The 19010-nt window shown below is 44.8% G+C and overlaps 3 protein-coding genes across 3 annotated transcripts; 1 reads left to right on the forward strand and 2 right to left on the reverse strand.

Moving 5' to 3' along the window:
- Positions 1-3944: 3944 nt before the first annotated feature.
- On the reverse strand, positions 3945-10211 carry naprt (nicotinate phosphoribosyltransferase). The gene is made up of 13 exons (XM_070908293.1): positions 9965-10211; positions 8462-8589; positions 8293-8375; positions 7830-7960; positions 7156-7271; positions 6389-6585; positions 5960-6100; positions 5756-5840; positions 5566-5646; positions 5357-5459; positions 4868-5028; positions 4197-4304; positions 3945-4070 (listed from the first exon to the last, which is right to left on the reverse strand). Exons 1-13 carry the CDS (start codon positions 10209-10211, stop codon positions 3984-3986), a joined length of 1668 nt encoding a protein of 555 aa, XP_070764394.1. The 3' UTR covers positions 3945-3983.
- A 1225-nt stretch (positions 10212-11436) lies between these two features.
- On the reverse strand, positions 11437-13321 carry c7h8orf82 (chromosome 7 C8orf82 homolog). The gene is made up of 3 exons (XM_070909327.1): positions 13087-13321; positions 12939-12987; positions 11437-12326 (listed from the first exon to the last, which is right to left on the reverse strand). The coding sequence occupies exons 1-3, from the start codon at positions 13249-13251 to the stop codon at positions 11830-11832; spliced, it is 711 nt and encodes a 236-aa protein (XP_070765428.1). The 5' UTR covers positions 13252-13321; the 3' UTR covers positions 11437-11829.
- A 1170-nt stretch (positions 13322-14491) lies between these two features.
- Positions 14492-18452, forward strand: LOC139288017 (MARVEL domain-containing protein 3). Its single transcript, XM_070909251.1, has 4 exons — positions 14492-14608; positions 15042-15179; positions 15748-15866; positions 16903-18452. The coding sequence occupies exons 2-4, from the start codon at positions 15085-15087 to the stop codon at positions 17559-17561; spliced, it is 873 nt and encodes a 290-aa protein (XP_070765352.1). The 5' UTR covers positions 14492-14608; positions 15042-15084; the 3' UTR covers positions 17562-18452.
- The last annotated feature ends 558 nt before the right edge of the window (positions 18453-19010 follow it).

The raw sequence follows: 19010 nt of genomic DNA on the forward strand, positions 1-19010 counted from the left end.
TAGCTTCGAGGAAGCCTTGCAGAAATCTGTGCTGGTTCCCGGGTGAGGATGTCCTTTAACCGCTCACTGAATGCACCAGTTGTCCCACATGTCCAAAGCACTGGTGTGAAGAGGAAATCTGGTCGTGAACACTGACAGCAGGCAGGGGTTTTAAGTGTCAGTGAGATTAAAGCACTTTCACAGTAAAACACAAGCTAAAAGGCATCAGCGCTGAAACACTGGAGGGTCTGAGATGTGAATTATCCTCTGGAGGGGGGAGTGTATCCCCGTGTTATCCTTTCCAGATGCGTCTGGCAGCACACCAGCGAAATCCACTCGGAGTGAGCTCTCATCACCGCTGGACTCAGGTTTCCACCCGCTATGTGTCCTCCCGCTAGTCCTCCAGTCCACGACAGCAAAGGCTTTAAGTCCAGACTTTAAGTCCAGACTTTAAGTCCAGACTTTAAGTCCAGCTCAGCGGCCGCCGCGTCGTCGCCTGCTGCCGCCGCCTGCTGCTCCTGCTGCCGGGGCGGCAAACAAGACGTGGCGGTCCCGCTCCTGCCGTTAAAGAGCGGATTCAGTGCGAGCGACAAAGACGCCGAGTTATGTGAGGAGGGGGCAGCAGCAGGGCGGCGGACAGGATGACGGGCATCGGCGGGCGCTCTGTGGCGGCTTCACGGGGACGGAGAGACGCGCGGACGGGAGAGCACGGAACCATTCCGCTCTCCCCTCACACACTCCTCCTCCCAGAGCGCATCACCCCGCCGACAGGACGCATTATCCTACGCAGTCGCCCGTTTGGAGGAGCCGTGCGGGGGCGTGCGGGGTCGCGGTGGTACCCGTTAATTGCCCCAGTTTCCTGCCTGCGCGTCCCCTCAGCTCCAACGCCAGAAGTCTTGAGAGGAAATTAGGGCTAGCAGACCGGAAAAGCTTGATCAGATTTTTTTCCCTTTCTGTGCTGTAGTATATCTGAGGGAGGATGAGGGGAGGGAGAGGGGAGGGGAGGGAGAGGCGGCAGAGAGCAGAGCGACCTCTGCGGGTCTCCAGGAGATCTGCAGCTTTAGAGGAAAGAAAAACAAATCCGCGTTTAACTGTGCGGGTGATGAGCCGAGTCAAGAGGTCACAAAGGTCACCGACATGTCAGACTTCATCAGCTGCAGCCTCAAACCACTTCGAGCAGAATGCAGGGATTTTTGATAATAATGATAATCGTAATAGATACTGTTGATGTATACCTAAGAAGGATAATACAAAATAATAATAAAACACGTAAACTCAAGACCTTGAGTTTGGATTTGCTGCTCAAATAATAATGAGACAAAAAATGATAATGAAAAGATCGACGACTCGATGAGCCGTCTGTTTCAAACCCGTCAATAATCTGAAACTGTGACGTCAAATTCTTCCAAATAAATTCTTGTCATCAGTTTGTTGCAGAAGGCCTCATGTTTGCAGCATTATGAGGAACGATACAACTTATTTTAAAGCATTTTAAAGTTCACGGTTGGAGAGAAAACATGAATCCCTGCTGAAGCGAGAGCCCCTCCCAGCTTCAGGACACTGTTTTCTACTCATGAACCTCCTGCAGGAGGAAATCTCTCCATGAATATCGTTACATGATCATCTGAAAATAAAGAGTCTGTAAGAGACTTGAATGGGAAGTAATTAGAGGGAAATATTGTAGTACATAAAGTATTAGTTGATTAGTTGATGGACAAATAATTAACTGATAATCGTTTGTCATTTATCAAGCAAAAAGTCCAAAAAAAGGTTTTGTACTTTTATATCCTTGTAAACAAATTAAGGAATTTGAAGATGTTATTTCGGCTGTAACGGACGATTAATGGACATTTTATAGACTAAACAACCTGTTAATAAAAATATTAACTGATGGGAGTGATAATGAAATGAGCTGAACCCTTTTTAATTATAAAGGATAAATATTGCCCTTTCTACTCCACTACATTTATTTTGACAGCTAGAGTTACTCTGCAGATGAGGATTAGATGCATTTTAAGAAATAAACCAGCTCCAGGTTCAGATTTGCTTCTCGTCCACCAGCTACAACATTAAAATGCTGCTTACATGTTAACGCATAAAGAGCGCTTCAATAATACATGTATACACACAGTGTACATACCAGCGTTCAACACGACACTGTTGAAGGGTGTTTAGTATATTTGATGATTTTACTTTTAAGTGCAGGAAGGAAGGACTTCTTCTGAGTGTGTTTACTTTGTGTTATTTCTACTTCTACTCAAGTAAAAGTTCTTCTTCCAACACGGATGATGAGTATCAGTTACGGGACTCCTCGCCGGCTCTGAGGCTGTAAAAGGACAAACCCGTACTGAAGGCTGAGTGTGTGAGATTCACCCTGAGGGTTGTCTTCCTCACAGAGCGGAGACAGTCGTGGATGACATCACAGCCTCTCCATGTCTAATCAGCTCCATATGTCTGCTGGGTGTACCGCCACTGGTCAGCAGCCAGCCAATCAGAATCCAAAGAGACGCTTCTCACATGTCCGGCAGCGGAAAGGCAGCGGGATGGAGAGTATTATAGAAAAGAGTTTTCATGACAGAGTGGAGAGGGATGAAGAGGAGTAACTCTTCAGTCGATCACTGAAGCCTCCTGAGTCCCAGCGAGGTCAAACACAAACCAGACAAGAGCAAATATCAGCTGCACGCTGTCAGGAGGTTTTACATGACAAAGAATGCACCTGGAACTAAACGAGTGGGAGGCACGACACTCCCACTACACTCCCACTACACTCCCACTACACTCCCACTACACTCGCCATGTGAGCTGACTCAAAGCCACTATCTGCTCAAGAGCTATTCTGCTGGCCAACGCTTTGTCTGAAGAAAAGTAGGACAATCCTGGTGACAATGAGTGCAGTTTTTTAGCAGTTTGCATCTGATCTGATTGCAGTGATACATATCTTCTTTTTTTCCCCTTTTCTTTTATCCTAAATTGTTTGTGTGATTATTTACAGATCTAGGTACATTTCAGTTTTTCACTCCCACTGGAGGGCAAGAAGTTTAAAAGCTTTAATGCCAACAGCAGCTGAAAACATTTTTTGGTCACTAAAACACAGCGTTGACATATTTTGAAGACACCGAGCAACATCATCATCGCCTGATGAACGAGATGTTCTCTCTCCGTTAGCTCTGTCTTTGGTCTCCACCGTCTCCTGAGGGAAACATCTGTCTCTGTAGAGTACAAGTCAGTTCATATAAAAGGTTTTTACTTCACTTTAACAGAACTATTACTATGTCAAAGGAGCACACTCCACGCTGAGGATGGCTGCCAGATGTGGCTGAAATCTCCTGAAGAGGTGGATCTTGAGTGTTCTCTTGTTTTTCTTTTGGTCAAACTATTGTTTCCGAGTTTTACTCTCTTTAGTGACTTAAACAAAACTTTTACGGCTTTGTTTTAGCTGCTGTCTGGTGTTAGTTTGTGTCTCACAACACCTGTTGTTCAGCTTGAGGGAATTAACAGGTTGCAGTTCTGTGTTTTGATTTAAAGCTGTGAGGATCTCAGACTGCCCTAAACCAAAAACAGAGGCAAAGAACAAAGGTCAGGGCCATTTAACGGCTTATCTCGACGTCCACATCGACCTGACAGTGTAGACAGTGTGACTGACACTGTGTGGCTCCACAGTTACATTCTCCTTCAGCTTGAAGTGTTTGTCAGCCTCTTGTTGAAACCATCAAAACCACAGTTTTCTGCAGAAAATAAATCCGAGTTAGACGGACGCTCTGTTTTCATTTGCCTCCGTCTGTCCTCGCTGGACTTCCTGTAACTCTGTTTTAGAGACGTTAGCTCTGAATGACACAGGCCACAACACGATTGTGTATTCCTGTATTTGGAGAGTACGGCGTTAACACTGTCAGAGTTCATTAGGACCATGCTCTACAAACATACTTTATATACTTTGGAAAAGAGTGTAAATAAAAAGACTAGAGCACAGGAGACGACAACACAACAGTTGTCTCGGATTATCTTTAGTTGGCTAAAAGAAAGTTGCTGCTGTTGGAGCTTCCTCGTCGAATCTCTGCGACGAGTTTGTGGAGTTCCTCTGAGAGCGCCACCTGGAGGGAGAGAACACCACAGACAAGAAATAAAAATCTTATACAAGCATACATAGTTTCTGTCTGTGAGAAGGTCTGAATGTTCCTGTTAATGTGTCCACTACAGATCTTGAGTGTGAGACTCACTGTGTAAGAGTCCGGCTCCTGCAGCCTCTTATGTCGAGGGTGCAGAGTCTGGAGGGATCCCTGGACCTTTGCTCTAGTTTCTGCAGCGCTGCACAGAGGGTGTGTGACCTAGAAAGAGTGGGACACACATTCAGAAAGACTACACGCCTACACAATACAATACAATGCCATATTGTCTTGTTATGTACTCTTCAATGCCTCCCAAAACATAGTTTACCATAAACAACAGTTATCAATCTGTCTTTTTATTAAGTATGATTCTTTAAGGCAGTATAATAGATGCTGCTGCTGTTATTGTATTAACTGTGTTTATTGTTAATAACCCTAACCCTGAGTCTGTGCACAAGTGAATGTCACACAGAGCACACAGGATGCCCTCTTGTACTTTAAGGCCCACACAAGGAAATTCATATTTCAACATCCTTGAAGTTGCTGCTTTCAGACGTGGTTTATGGTTTAAGTGTAGGGAGTCCAAATTGCAGACTTAATGGGTGTGTCGTCCCCATGACGCCCAGAGTGTCTACTGCTGTTCAACATATCGAGACTTCTGCTCCCCCTCTGGTGTAGCACTCGCCAGACCTTATTCAGATGATGACCCCCAAAACGAGCAGCAATATGGACGTCAGCAGCAGCTAGTCTGCTAACGTAGGTGAGGCTGAACAGATCCTCACCTGTCCTTTGGCGAACACCTCCTGACGCAGACAGGTGACCTGAGCTGGAGTGACTGAGACAGAGGAGGTATCGTCACACCCCAGAGGGTAACAGCTCAGAGAGACTCCTGCCTCTGGAGGAGACTCCACAGCGAGACACACCAGGTCCTGAAAGGGATGCCCTGCAAAGAGAGAAGAAGAAGAAAGGTTTACAGGTGCACTAGCAGCCTCACCACTGCATAATAAATCATTTGATCATTTGTAGCAAGGGTGGTGCCAGTAGAAAGGCCATGTACTATAATAAATTGTCTAGAAAAACAACCTTAAAGGGATGGCTACCACGGCATAAGACAAATCTACATGGTCTTAGCTGTAGCTCCGTGGATGTTGATGTTAATGTTGTGCAGCTAAAAAAGCAGCCAAAGCTCAAGTAAGGTAGTGACAGAAACACAGAGAGGGAAACAAGTGGGTGAAGTTGGGGTGAAGCAGGGAGAGAAGACGAGTTCTCACCCTCAGCGTCTACCAGCCTGTAGACCGCTTTCCTCCCAGGGACGGTGCTCTTCTGTGGGTCCTCACTGATCTTCATCCTGGGCCTCCCCCTCACCTCCACCAGCTAACACGCACACAAAAATGGCAGCATACAAATGTTAACATGATAGGAGAAGTGAGTTCAGGACAATTGGAGAGACAGTTCAGTGCACTTTTGTCTCCGTTGTTACCTTATACACACAGCCCAGAGAGGGTTGTTTTGTGCAGGTGACCAGATGTGTTCCAACACCGACCACATCGATCTCATTCTCCTGAAACAACGATACACAGAACATCAGGGGGGGGGAGGGAGTAAAGATGACAGACAATAAAATGAGCTTCTTGTTCATCCTAAACAATCCACACGTTCAGTCGAGCTACCTTCTTGTTGAGCTCCGCCATGCTTTGCTCTGAGATGTTATTGGTCCCGACGATGATCAGTGAATCGAAGGTGGAGATGGAGAAACTGCAGAGACGAAGCGAGCAGAAGGAACAGATGAAAACAGGAACATCTGGAAGATATATTCTCACTGTAAGGTTTTAAAGACATATTGATGCACACATACAGCATGGCGCCTGACTCACTGCTCTCTGCAGAGTCTGAAGACACGGCGGACATCAACTGACTGCCTGCAGAGGTCCCCGCTGTCCAGACGAACTCCTACAGGCCTGTAACCCAGTTCACACAGAGCCAAGGCCACAGCGCAGAAGTTCAACAGGCCGCTACTGAAATCACACACACACACACACACACACAAATGTCATCATGAGGTTAGATGAAGAAGATGTTAAAAGTTCAGGGAAATTTTCCACCATTTTCTCAGAAGAACAGTGTACTCACTGTCCACTAGTGACACCTAGTGGTAACAATAATTTAATGCAGCATGAAAATGTAAAAGTGGGTAATAATACACCTACAGGAAGACTGAAGTAAAGAGGGACAACATTAATGAAGGGTCTTATACTACAACCTGAAACTCTGTTTGTCATGAATCACATCACATCACTAGTTACCAGCCAACACTGTAGCTGTCGATCACAGGGAGGAAGTTCTGAGGGTAGGCGATGGCGTAGGATAAAAAGGCGGCCAGCTCGCCCTCGCGGATCTTCCCGGGCTCCGCTCCCAGAAGCTCACACACGCGACTCAACCAGCCCTTCGTCAACGAGATGAAGTCCACTGGATCGGGGTCCCCGTTCACTGCCACAAGAGTCTGAGAGGAAACATCGAACAGGGATGTGTTATTCAAATGTCAGAGTGTCTTTGAATGCACCAACAGAGAGAGTTTTAAAACTGCAGAACTTAACATTAACAACCCACTTTTTCTTCTCAGTTTAAAGGTTTTCTAGCACTGCGCTCCTCGTCACTATCAACTCCACTGTTGGCGACATGCTTCCTGCAACACTCATGACGCCTCCAGCTGCTTCTTCTTCTACGCCATCACTGACACAGATGCTCCACTGAGGTTTCACACTTTGCCACTGTGCTCAAATTTGATTTTTTCTGATGTCTGTTCCCATATATGTCATATTGTAAATGTAAAGTTTCAAACTTACAAACTAAATTTCTAACTAGCTAAAAGTCAACCAGAGCTGTACCCATTTCTAGCTAATTGGACTCTTATGGTGTATGTGTATTGGTGTGTTGTGGTATACTCTGAGGTGGTCTGTCCCATTCTCTAACAATAACATGACAACAAAGAAATAAAGACGGTAAAATGTTCACCGCCAGCTTTGGATGTCGTCCTTTGAGGACGACTGGGGGGGGGGGGACACATACTCACTTGTGGCCAGACCTCCTCCAGGGAGGTAAAGGAAGTGACATATGAGTGCGCCATGGTCCCTGCGACGGGGATCCCAAACAGGAAACCAGCCTGAACGTTACTGGTGAGATCAAACCCTGGAAGACAGATTCTAGTGTCAGTCTGAGGGTGTGTCAACATTATCAAGAGACAAACTCAGGACACACTCAGCTCATTTAGGAGCATTTAGAAACAGTCTCTGTTGGCTCCTGTTCAATTGTTGTTCATACGTTATCATGTAACTGTAATTTTGCAGCTCTGACATTGGTATTAACTTCTAACCACAAGAGAAAAAGCCCCTTTTCTTTGTGTACGTTCGCTACTTGTTGGAGACCCACTGTGCAACACTCATTCCTCCACATTTCAGCCGTGGAAATGAAGGTAAAGTTAAATCATTCTTTCAAAGTTTTCTCAGCTTCTGGGGTTGGTTAAGGCTCTTTATGTGGATCCAGATCCACGAGGCCTCCTCTCAGTGAGACTGCCCACATCTATGAATGTTTTGTTGGGGAGGGAAAGTGATGGTGGTTGTAATCCTACCCCAGAGGGAAATGGCCTGGATGGCTATTTGAGTTTTATATGAAAAAGAGAAGACCTGTCAGAAGTTTGACATAATGAGAGTCAGAACATGAATGTTTGACAGACCACACGGCATTCACCTCCAATGTGAGTGTATCGTGAGGCGGTGAGGCCTCCATCTGGTCCCTGAGCCCTCCTGAGGCCCATCTCCAGCAGCTTCCTCCTGGGCCCGGCCGCCAGGCGGAACCGGGCTGCGTTACTGCACACCAGACTGACAACAGAGAAGAGAACAGAGTCCAGACCTGAAACAGGCTGCTTTATGTCGTGTTATAAAACGCTGAGTCATGATTCTTTGTATGTACAATTTATATACATTTCCTCATAATTCAAGCTGAAATATTTGGTATCTTTGGATAGTTTTGAATCTGAAATAGACTTCAGGACCACAAAGAGGTTACTAAATATAAAAATACTCAATTACAAGGGAAGGACGTGACATCAACAGTAGCCGTGGACCATTCAGGGATGAGTTGACCAAAGGATTAAAGTGTGTGTGTGTGTGTGTGTGTGTGTGTGTGTGTGTGTGTGTGTGTCGGTTGTTACCTGGCGTAGTTGACCAGACACAGTAAGCTGGTCTCCAGCAGCTGAACCACAGCCAGAGGACCTGCCACCTCCATCAGAGGCACCTGCAGATGTTTTAGAGACGCAGCACAAGTTACTCCCTCTGACCCCCCACAGATCCTGTATTTGACCTTTGACCCTGGCAGCTCACCCTGGCAAACACCACAGTGCCCTCTGGGACGGAGCGGAGGGTGACGCCGGAGCAGTCCAGGCCCCGCAGGAACTGGAAGAAGGCAGGGTCGGTGGCGGGGGGCAGGACGGAGCGCAGAAACTCCACATCTGGATCCACAAAACACAACGTTTACACAACAGCTGGAACACAACAGAGGGCATCCTTCATCCTACAACAGATGTGCTCCCACACAGGCACGTGACCTCCATGTGCCCTCCCTCACATGTCCTGTCTCACCCCACACACACACACACACACACACACACACACACACACACACACACAGTAATAGAGCTAAATCTAATAACTTTCTGTACAGTTAATCTCATCCAGCAGATACCAACAGACCCTTCTTTGGTGTGACTGTGATGAAGTTTAGACTAAACATGTTTGAATGCGGCCATGACAGCTCACTGAGTGCAGTGGTGGAAAGTAACTAAGTACTTTACTTAAGGAATAGTACCAATACAGCATGTAAAAATACTTAAACGTAAAAGTCCTTTATCTAAAATCCTACTCAAGTAATCTACATTTTGTTCTCTTCAGATGAAGACTTTACATAAAAACATCTGTTTATGAAACATGACTCGTTGTTGTAGATTAAACTGACCAGCGGTGCTGTATTTAAAGTTACACCATTAAAATGGTGTTGACATGTTCATTAATCTGTAACAATACTCCAGCAGCACAACATATTCAACAACACAACAACACAAAGCGCCTCTCTACATCATGAGTACGTTTTTGAAACGAAACTACTGAAGTAAAAATACCTCTGAACTTTTACTGAAATAACTCTTTGACACCAGATACTGAATGTTACAGAATATTTTACAGTGTGATATTTCTTTCACCAGCGTCTACCTCACTAAGTACATTTACTCCAGTACATTGTTCTCCTTCTGGTACTTGTACTTTACAGTTTATATCTCTACTTCACTACATTTCAGATGTACTTTATCTGACAACTACAGCTACTTTGCAGACTCTGGTGCATTCTTACATATGAAACTACCCAACTGTGTATAAAGTACCAGTTACAACTTTAAAATACTGCTTCCATGTTAATCCATCAGTGATAACCGACGCCATAATATAATAAGTGTTGGGTAACACCGTGTGCACAGACAGATAACCTTGTATATGATTTCAGGCTGTGCGCTGTGTGCCATGTTGCTTCATGTTCTGATCCTTCCAGCACGCCGGAGATTACAGATTATTCTTGTGTGCTGAAGTTTGGAGCTAAACGTCAAAGTTCACTGAAAGCCCCCCCCCCGGCGCTCGCGCTGTCTCATTGAACCCCTCGCAGGGGTCGCGCGGTGAGGTATTGCGCAACCACAACGGAATGCGTAAAAAGGAGTTTGGAGGAAAACAACGTCAAGCCGATCTGATGAAATATAACAGTCATTCATCACGTTTGGTCTTTTGCGGCCGTTTGAACAGTAATAACGGAGATCATTCGGGCCACGCGGACTTCCTCACCTTCGTCTGTGAAGCGAAAGCTGCGGAGGAACAGCCGGCAGTCGTGCAGACCGGCGAACAGCGAGAAGCCGCCGCCGAACGGATTGTCCCTGAAGAAGAGCTCGAACACGGCGGGCTCCTGGTGCCGGCCGGCCCGCCAGTATGCGTACGCCATGGTGAACTGGTACAAGTCCGTCAGCAGCGGGGGGACCCGCTCCCGGATAGACCGCTCCATGACCCCGCATGTGTTGCTGGACGGCGCTGCCATGTTATTCAAACCCTGGTTCCAAGTTAACTGGTGCAGAGATCTCTGGGACTTGCAGTTCCCCAAAGCCCCGCTGACTCCTTCGCCTACTGAGGCTGCAGCAGAGCGGAGGCGCTGACTGACACCGCGAAGGCAGAACCGCAGGAGGCGTGATGGACTGTGCTGCGATCCCAGTTCCAGCTGACACTTCAGAGAGCAAACCTTTGATTAGACGGCGTGTCATTTATAATCTCATCCATCCTGCTGGCTTCATCTCGTTCAGGAGCAGAAAGAAAATGTCCAGCAGTAACTTGAACAAAGTGAATGAGGGACAGTTATCCACGTGTTCCCGACCGACGGTGGAAGAAGCACTACAAACCTTCACTGTGGAAAATGTCAAAACTATAACCCCTGCAGTCAAAATGGAATACAGTAAAAGTACATATAACTTGGCAGTAAAGGTACTTAGTAGTAAAAAACACTCAGTTAGGTGTAACTTTACTGTTGGATAGTTTAAACTGCAGCAATGATTAGAACATCAGTTTTCTTCATCTGCACAGTAACCACTACATCAGTCAGATGAATGAGGAGTAAAAGTATAAAACAGCACTAAATGGAAATAATTAAAGTACCTCAGAATGCAGTACCCTGTTTGAGTGAATGTACTTGTGTGCCGTCATCTCTGCGTGTGACAGAGAGTGTTCACATCTGAAGTTTCACTTCAAACCTTTGTATCAAGAATGTACCAGAAAAGAAAACACTTTATTTAGCTTAGTTAGTTTATTCTGAAATACTTTTCATGAGGTGTTTTTTTTTCCCCCTTCACACATTTCAGTTGCCAAAAGATATCGTCGTGCACATATAAATAAATATTGTATGGTTCAAATGTGTATTTTCTATGCAAGCACACCAGTATGTCGATTTCCAACACTTAATTATGTATTGAGTTTATTCTGTGTTACGCTCTGCTGCTGCTCTGTAAGGAGACACTAGCTGTTTTGATAATATTAAATGTTCTATATTTGCAGTGTATAGATTATTCTGGGTATGTTCTGTTGTTTGATGTATAAACGTCTGCACCTCAATATGCAAAGTAACTGTTCTCTTCAGCAAATTTGGGTTAATTAAGGTTTCATCTGAGAATCAGATTTGCATGTGACTGAATCTTAAACATGTCTGAGCTGAAAGGGCCGTGGTGAGGAAAGTGTACTTGTTGAATGTGTGTGACGACATTAAAAAAAGAGCTTACTGTCTCTCAACGGCTTTATTAGTCTCCGACCTGGGGGTCAGGATGATAAATACAACATGTTTTCAGATGATCAACAGGAAAGGAAAGAAAATGGACATACTTCTGCTACACCCAGTTACAATTACTGGGTAGTTAAACCTGTTCAGGACCATAAATATGACTTGGATTAATCCAGAGAATCTTCACCTGCAACCTGTAATGAGGCGTGTGCTTTGTTTGAGGGGTCTCAAGCCAAAAACATTTTAGAGCAACTGCTTTAGCCAATGAATTAGAAGCAAACACATCGGCCCAGGCTTCAAATCACATTGTGATCACAGCTGTGAGAAAGGGGACACTGATGATGTCCACACATCAAAATCTAAAGTACACCTTTGACCAGTTCTGTCAAAGCCACTATCCCAGTTCTCCCTGCTGCCCGCTGCCCTCCTCCACAGCGGGGAAGAATCCTGCGAGCTCATTGGTTAGTGCGTGCTTCTGTCCTCCCCGGAGAAAGTGCGTGGGCTGTCCCGATTGGCCGTGCTCCGCAGCATAAACAAAGAAAGGGCTGAGCTCGATGGCCAGAGCCGACCTGACCAGGCCGACCCCCCCTCCGCGCTCTGAGCAGGGGTGGTAAACTCGTCCACTGACAGGATGCATGTACAGAGCCTCCGGGCGGAACGGGGTGGACAGCTTCTCCGCCCCGCCGCAGTACGACAGCAGCTCCTGGTCTCCCGTGATCCCTTGTAATCCTGTAGGACTCTGCAGCAGGTGGGTGAAGACCAGAGGACGGTCATCGCAGCGCAGGAAGTTCCTCTCCCTGCCACACAGGGACAAGAAGGGGAAGTCCTCCTCATAACGGCCGCTCTGATTTGAACGCAGACGACTGAAGAAGAAGACCAGGAACTGTTTATCTGGTAATAAAGAAACAGGGATGACGAGGAGCTGCTGAGCAATAAAGCAACAGAAAGATCATGCAAATATGAGTTTTGCTCTGTTGGCATCAGCAGTGTTTTCACACTTTAACCTGCAGTCAGGGTCAGGTTTTAGGTCTGAGTATTGTGTGTGTGTGTGTGTGTGGGGGTCAAAGCCTGATATACAGTATCTTCTTCCTCAGTGCCACAGAGCTCCATTGTTGTCCAAAAACATGTGATTTGTTGACAATAACAAAATCAGAGAATATTGCCAGCATTAACCTTTTGAGAAAGTGCCAATCCCAGTTTTAAAACTCAAGTATTTTAGCAGATACTGTGATTACATGATGCATATTCCTAAACAATGTTGAGATTTATGGGATTCCCACACTGAAAACCTGATGCTATATAATATTCCAGGACAGCATTACTGTACACAACGCAGAGAGACTACATTTTGTCCTGAGGCCCCAGAGCAGGTTCATCCTGACATGCTGAGTGTACTGTTTGTTTAATACACATCAATACACGAGGATGCATGTGGGGAGACTTATGAGCTATTCATTCTTTTGTTAAATAAACGCTTTATGTGTTGTGTGTGTTCAGTTTTACCTTTGAAGCAGGTGACAAAGTTCTTCACTTTGGTGTCATCGAGGAAAAGCTGCACATGGAGCACACACCAACATGTCACGCCAGCAGGAGAAACTAACGTTTCATTCTATTTTTGAAGGTTTTGTATTGTGTCACTTCATTCACTCACCTGTCCTTGGTGGTCAACATAGTAGAAGTATTCTCGGATACGTGGTTCCGGGCTCTGGCCCTGGATGTATGTAGCGGTGGTTCTGCAGGTGGTGTAGCCGATGGGCAGGCAGCGCAGAGCGGTCAGACCTCTGCAGCTGAGAGCCGCAGTCCGGAGGAACAACATGGCCGAACAGGAGCCCGGTTTCCCAGTGAGTTTACCGGGAGTCTCTACTGTTGAACGAAGTTACACAACTTCAGCTTTGCCCCTATGTTATTGTTTACGGCTGCATCAGAGAAGAAGCACAACCCGGAAGAATTTAACAGTTGCAACATCGTCCCTCGCTGACTGTGGCCCCCTAGTGGACATTGATGATACCGTTGTTTTGTAATGGAAAATATAGATAATATACTATTATCTCTATTAGATAATCATAGATAATAATATGGAAATATTTAGAACTTAATACAATACAAATTCAGTACATTGCATCGAAGGTCTAATAATGTAGAACAAAATAAACATAAAAAAGTAAAGTACAGGGTTTACATGCAAAAATAATCATAGAAAGTTTTTTTTTAAAAGCTCCGTTCCTCTTATTTTAAATGAATGAGGAATTTGAATAAAAATGCAAATAATATGAAAGAAAATACCAATGATTAGATGTAGATTTAGATTTGAATTAGGTGCTGGTCTCTCTCCTCCTTTTCCCTGTTTCATCTTTTGTTTTTGTTTTTTTTTACTTACTTTAGACTTTATCAAGTCTTTTGTTAAAATCAGTTAATCAATCGAACTTTATTTTATAGCAGCTTTCATAGGACAAAAACAAAAAACAAAAAGATATTCAGTGTACTGTCATGTATGACAGAGAAAAGCATCAAATCACAACACAGGAGAAGCTGCAACAAGCGAATATTTGTCCTTTTTTTCGCTTGAATAATGACTAAAACGATTAACTGATGATCAAAGTATCAAATCATAGTTTTCTGTCGAGTGAATGATCACCTGATCGACTAATCGAATTGCATGAATGTGAAAAGGCCTATTCAGCAAGAAAATATATGACTGCATGAGCCATGAACAGTGTGAGCAGCCCACATGTTGTAGAATAACTTGGGATGTGTGATGGTTCATTCTTCAGGGAGCTCCATGTAAACCTCTGGATTATAAAAGAAGCACATAAACAACAGCATTCCTCTACAGCAGCAACAGACAGACAGGCAGGCAGACAGACAGACAGGCAGACAGACAGACAGACAGGCAGGCAGGCAGACAGACAGACAGGCAGGCAGGCAGACAGGCAGGCAGGCAGACAGGCTGCTGCTCGTGTTAAAACAGAGTATGACCAGAGGCTTCTCTGGCTCCACAGATGGGACTGACCGCACACGAAGCTCCAGCTGTGACACCATCCACCTACCTGAACCTGCATGTTTCCCTTCCGCCTTCCTCCTCCTCCTCCTCCTCAGGTAGGGTGGAGCTGTTTCCACCTGGACTCTGGCGTTGTAGTCGGACTCTGGAGTGTTTTAATCGACACATATTCACAGTAAGTTGATCTCTTTCTTATCTCTGACTCTTAACGGTCGAATTAACTCTGCGCAAACGTTAAAAGCGAATTAAACCAGCTCACGTTTCACGAAGGCGACGAAGCGACGTTTTTCTTGTTTTACCGCTTTTGAAACCGCAAAGCTGCCGCGCTGCTGCCTGTCAGGACGGCCAGACGTGTTGCTCGTTGAGACAAAGAGTCTCTTTGGTGTGTTTTTCATTATAAATAGCCTTCGATGATGAGAAGAACATACGCCATTTATGTTGAAGTCAACGTAACTTAACGTAACTTAACGTTCCAACGTGAGCTAACGTCAACGGTCGCTAGCTTCTTCAAGATTATTTGAAATTAACGTCACAAAAACTAAAGTAATATTTCTTTTTGGTGTGATAATCGTCGTTTCTTGTTTAGTAACTTTAACTTTATCGTTCAGGGGTGATTTCTGTGTCCAACCGTGACGCTTTCGATCAGCAGGTATGAGCCATCCGCCCCGTTCAAACCGGGGCCACCGGGAGAGGAACGGAGACCACCGACATCACCGGGACGATGACAGGCGTTCATCCCCCGACAGGTGCTGTTCATGTACCGTCAGTGAATATCACAAAATCCTTCCTGTGGATGGAGTTAATGTCAGTGCTGTTTTTAACTAGTTTAAGCATCTTTGCTAATTCCTCTCAATTAGTTCTTTGAACTGTTTTCAAATAAAATAATTTAAAGTCTCCATAAACACAAAGAAACCTTTTAGACATCCTAACATTACCAGGAATCAAACACTAGAGTCTGTATTACATAGATAGGCTTCATATCAATGTACATGTCCATCCATCCATCCATCCATCTAACTAGGGACAAGGTTACCCACATTATTGCTATAACTTTTAAAACCACAACAGTGAAAGAATGGCTTTGGGTTTTCACCATTTTGTTTCAGGAATATAATGTTTGTTAAATAAAACAACTTTTTTCCCTTCGTTATTGTACTCACAATAAAACTGAGCATGGAAAGGCTCAGTGCTACAGCAGGACCAAGTGTTGTTGAAACTTTTTCTATACAATTCCCAATACAAATTATACAAATTAGAGGAATAAGTGGTAGATGACCTCCTCAGTGTCATGATGCATGTGTTTCTATATCCCAGTTCTTCCTCTCGACCCCCATACTACCCCAGGGAAGCCGACTCCCCTCCCAAACATGTGCGGGAAGTCCCTCGCGTGGAGCACCATGAGTCCAAATGCACACACATTTGCTCCAGGAGAGGTAAGTCAGGATCAGGGTGGAAGTGTCTTCTGCGTCACAGGGCGGACTTTGGTTTCAGTCTCGTTGCAGCTCAGTTTTTCCTTCTGTGAATACTGGACAGACCGGTTTTCTGGTGTTTACAGGCCTCAGAGTAACATGGTGCTTTGATGAATGAGAAAGCTGACAACCTGATATATGATTCTAATGGATTAATCACATGCTGCTGACCATTTTCATGTAACAAAAGAGTTGATCCTCTAGGAATGTTAATAACATGACACAGAAAAATAACATCAGTTCATTGTTTAAGTCATTTATCAAGCAAAAATGCTTCACCAGTTTTGGTCCCAGCTTCTCAAATGTAAGGATTTGTTGCTTTTTTCATTTAATTTTGTCAGATTAAATGATCAATTAAGAATACGATCAAGAATAACTTTTATTGCTCAATTTTTTATAGTGAGGTTACGATTAGCATTATTAATATTATTTGTTTATTGGCAGATTTGTGGCCAGGTTAATTTGTTAGGAGGTCAGGGTCAAAAATGCCAACAAGTTCCAATTATTAAAGTGCACACAGCAGATTACACATGGGATAATAATGGCCACAAAGATCCAGCAACCAACCAGTACACATGCTGGGATACTGCCTAGCCCAGGACTTGTGTGTGTCAGTGGTAATTTGATAAAACTTTATTGATGAACGTGCACTGTATAACACCAATATAAACTCAATAATTAACTTTTACACAAGGCTAGGTAAGGCTGACTTCAAGAAAAGGCCTCATGATGAGATAAAATACAGGACCTGCCTTTGTTAACATTGTACTTTTGTCGTGCAGATTTCCAAACAACTTTGCAGTTATTCATATTAAACAAGGGGAACTTGGCAGTAGCCCAATTTGCCCAGCTGGTAATCCCTCCTTGGACAGACTGAAGGAACACAGTTTCTTTCTGCTGTATACAAAGTACTGTATATGGAGAGGATGACAACAAACTGTGCCTGGACCTGATTTTGTGATTTCATTCCTCACCTGTTTCCTGTTTTGACCCCCTCTAGGCATCGTGCTGATCTGCTCTGTACTGACCAACAGCCTGGTGCTGATCTGCGTGGTTGCAGCCCAGATGGTGTCATCAGGCATGTCGTCCATGGGCGGGATCGGCGGCTTCAACATCAACTCCAACTTCAACCTGCAGGGCACCGAGCTGCAGAAGGTACGAGAACTGGACATGCAGTACAGCCAGATGAGGGCGCCGGGCATCTACGGCGGCATCGCCTTCACCCTGACCTTCGGGGTCGTCTCGCTGCTGTTTGTGGTTGCCGGGAACAAACCACCACACCTGATGTCCCGGAAGCTTCTGGTCGGAGCGCTGGTGTTCCAGGCGGTCGGCGCAGTGGCGTACGTGGTGGCCGTGGGGCTCTACCTGCACTTCATCATCAGGGTCAACTCCACAGATGTGTGTAAGCAGCGCGAGAGGCTGTACGCACGGAACGGCTACACCTGGATGAACTGTGATGTTAGCGGGGCGGACGCAGCCGTGGCTCTGTTTGGGCTCATCACGGCCATCCTGTACACCGCCGGCACGGTGCTCACGATCCAGACGATCCGAAGAGTGAAGCGCTACCTGCAGGAGCGAAAACGCAGAGAGGCAGAAAAACAGCAGGCCCGAGCCCACCCACAGAGAGCCCCCCTGAGGGCTGAAACCACCTCCCTGTGAGACCTCTGGGGCCCGTATCGCAAATAGGATTAGTGGGTTAACCAGCTCTCTTTGGGCTTGACTGAGGTTTTCTGGTATCGTGAAGCTGGCTGGATTTTGACCAGCGTAGATCACCATGGAAACCTATGCTGCCTCAGCACCCTACGTTCAGAGCATCAGATCAAAACCTGATCCAGCCCACCCACTGACCAATCAGATCACTGAGGAAATGGAGTCATCATTCCTACAGGATCCAGTTTACAATAATGTGACATGTAATGAAGAGCAATAGAGACATTTTTATAGGTTTTGCACATTATGGACACAAATTCCCAAAGGTCACGTTGTTTTGTGTTCCCTCCTAAGATGATCACTGGAGATAAAGTATACCCACTGTCATCGTTTATCTGGAAAAAACTAACCTAACTCTGACCACATGCACTGTTGGTTAGCTCACTGCACTAATCTGCTCGGCAGCCATAACTGTACTGGACTGCTTTGAAGTGTATCACATTCTAGTTGTGTGATTTTATTGTATATATATATATTTTACCTGGATACTCCACTCATGGTTCGGATGATGTTGTCGTTGTTTTAATTTTCTGTGAATGCCCTCGTGGCTGCATCAGTAAACTGAACCAGTTAATAACCAGCTTCTTCAGGTTATCCACGATCATCCATGTTTGGTCCAGTGAGACTAAAGTTTAACTTGCTTCGTGATACAAGTCCAGTCTGGGAGTAAACATGTTGGATTACACTCTGACAGGGATTTATATATTTGTTTTTAACATGTATACTAGTATAATTAATGTGTTTTTATCTCAAAGTTTGATTTTATAATGCAACGTTTTTGATACTGAAACTGTTCAAGAATGTATTTACACAAATTAAACCTCCATCAATGTGATCCTATTCAAGACTGCTCTGTTTCTGATTACAAACGGCCTATAGGGGGCGCCAGAACTCTGAACTAGTCCTGCTGTTGTGGTCGCTCTCTGTCCCCTCCAGAGGCTTCCTGCCAGCCATGACATCACTGCTGTGTGTCCCCTCTCTGCTGTCACACAATGGGCCACACATTCAAAAAGGACACAGCAGTGATGTAACTGTTGGACTGTTCAGTCAAGACTTAATTAGTAACAAAAGAAATTCTCCAGAGTGCGGTAATAACCCAAGTTCTAATTTTACCATTTCAGATAACACAATGCAGTGATTGTATCGCAGCAGCACAAACAAGACTACGTGACATTAGCTAAGAAATACGTTGGCTGCTTGTCGTTCTTAACAAGTACAGTTTGTTCTGTAAACATCTTTAAAACTGTCAATGGATACAAAAAGCTATTTTACAGGCATCAACTTGGGCTTTAACAAGTGATTTTTCACTACATTTTATATCAATATAAAATATATATATCAATCAGTGAATTGAGAAAGTAATTAATAAAGGAATCAATCATGAAAATAATCATTTTC

The sequence above is a fragment of the Enoplosus armatus genome, chromosome 7 (assembly GCF_043641665.1).
Source record: "Enoplosus armatus isolate fEnoArm2 chromosome 7, fEnoArm2.hap1, whole genome shotgun sequence".
Lineage (NCBI taxonomy): Eukaryota > Metazoa > Chordata > Actinopteri > Centrarchiformes > Enoplosidae > Enoplosus > Enoplosus armatus.

Bases quoted from the DNA above. Each gene is read 5' to 3' on its own strand.
- naprt (XM_070908293.1), bottom strand. From the start codon at position 10,211: ATGGCAGCGCCGTCCAGCAACACATGCGGGGTCATGGAGCGGTCTATC. The intron at 6,586-7,155 runs GTGAGTATGTGT...GTTTCCTCTCAG, and splicing joins TGGAGGAGGTCTGGCCACAA to ACTCTTGTGGCAGTGAACGG. The intron at 5,029-5,356 runs GTGAGAACTCGT...CTCTCTTTGCAG, and splicing joins CAGGCTGGTAGACGCTGAGG to GGCATCCCTTTCAGGACCTG.
- c7h8orf82 (XM_070909327.1), bottom strand. From the start codon at position 13,251: ATGTTGTTCCTCCGGACTGCGGCTCTCAGCTGCAGAGGTCTGACCGCT. The intron at 12,988-13,086 runs GTGAGTGAATGA...CTCCATGTGCAG, and splicing joins ATGTTGACCACCAAGGACAG to CTTTTCCTCGATGACACCAA. The intron at 12,327-12,938 runs GTAAAACTGAAC...CTTTATTACCAG, and splicing joins CTTTGTCACCTGCTTCAAAG to ATAAACAGTTCCTGGTCTTC.
- LOC139288017 (XM_070909251.1), top strand. From the start codon at position 15,085: ATGAGCCATCCGCCCCGTTCAAACCGGGGCCACCGGGAGAGGAACGGA. The intron at 15,180-15,747 runs GTGCTGTTCATG...TCTATATCCCAG, and splicing joins AGGCGTTCATCCCCCGACAG to TTCTTCCTCTCGACCCCCAT. The intron at 15,867-16,902 runs GTAAGTCAGGAT...GACCCCCTCTAG, and splicing joins ACACATTTGCTCCAGGAGAG to GCATCGTGCTGATCTGCTCT.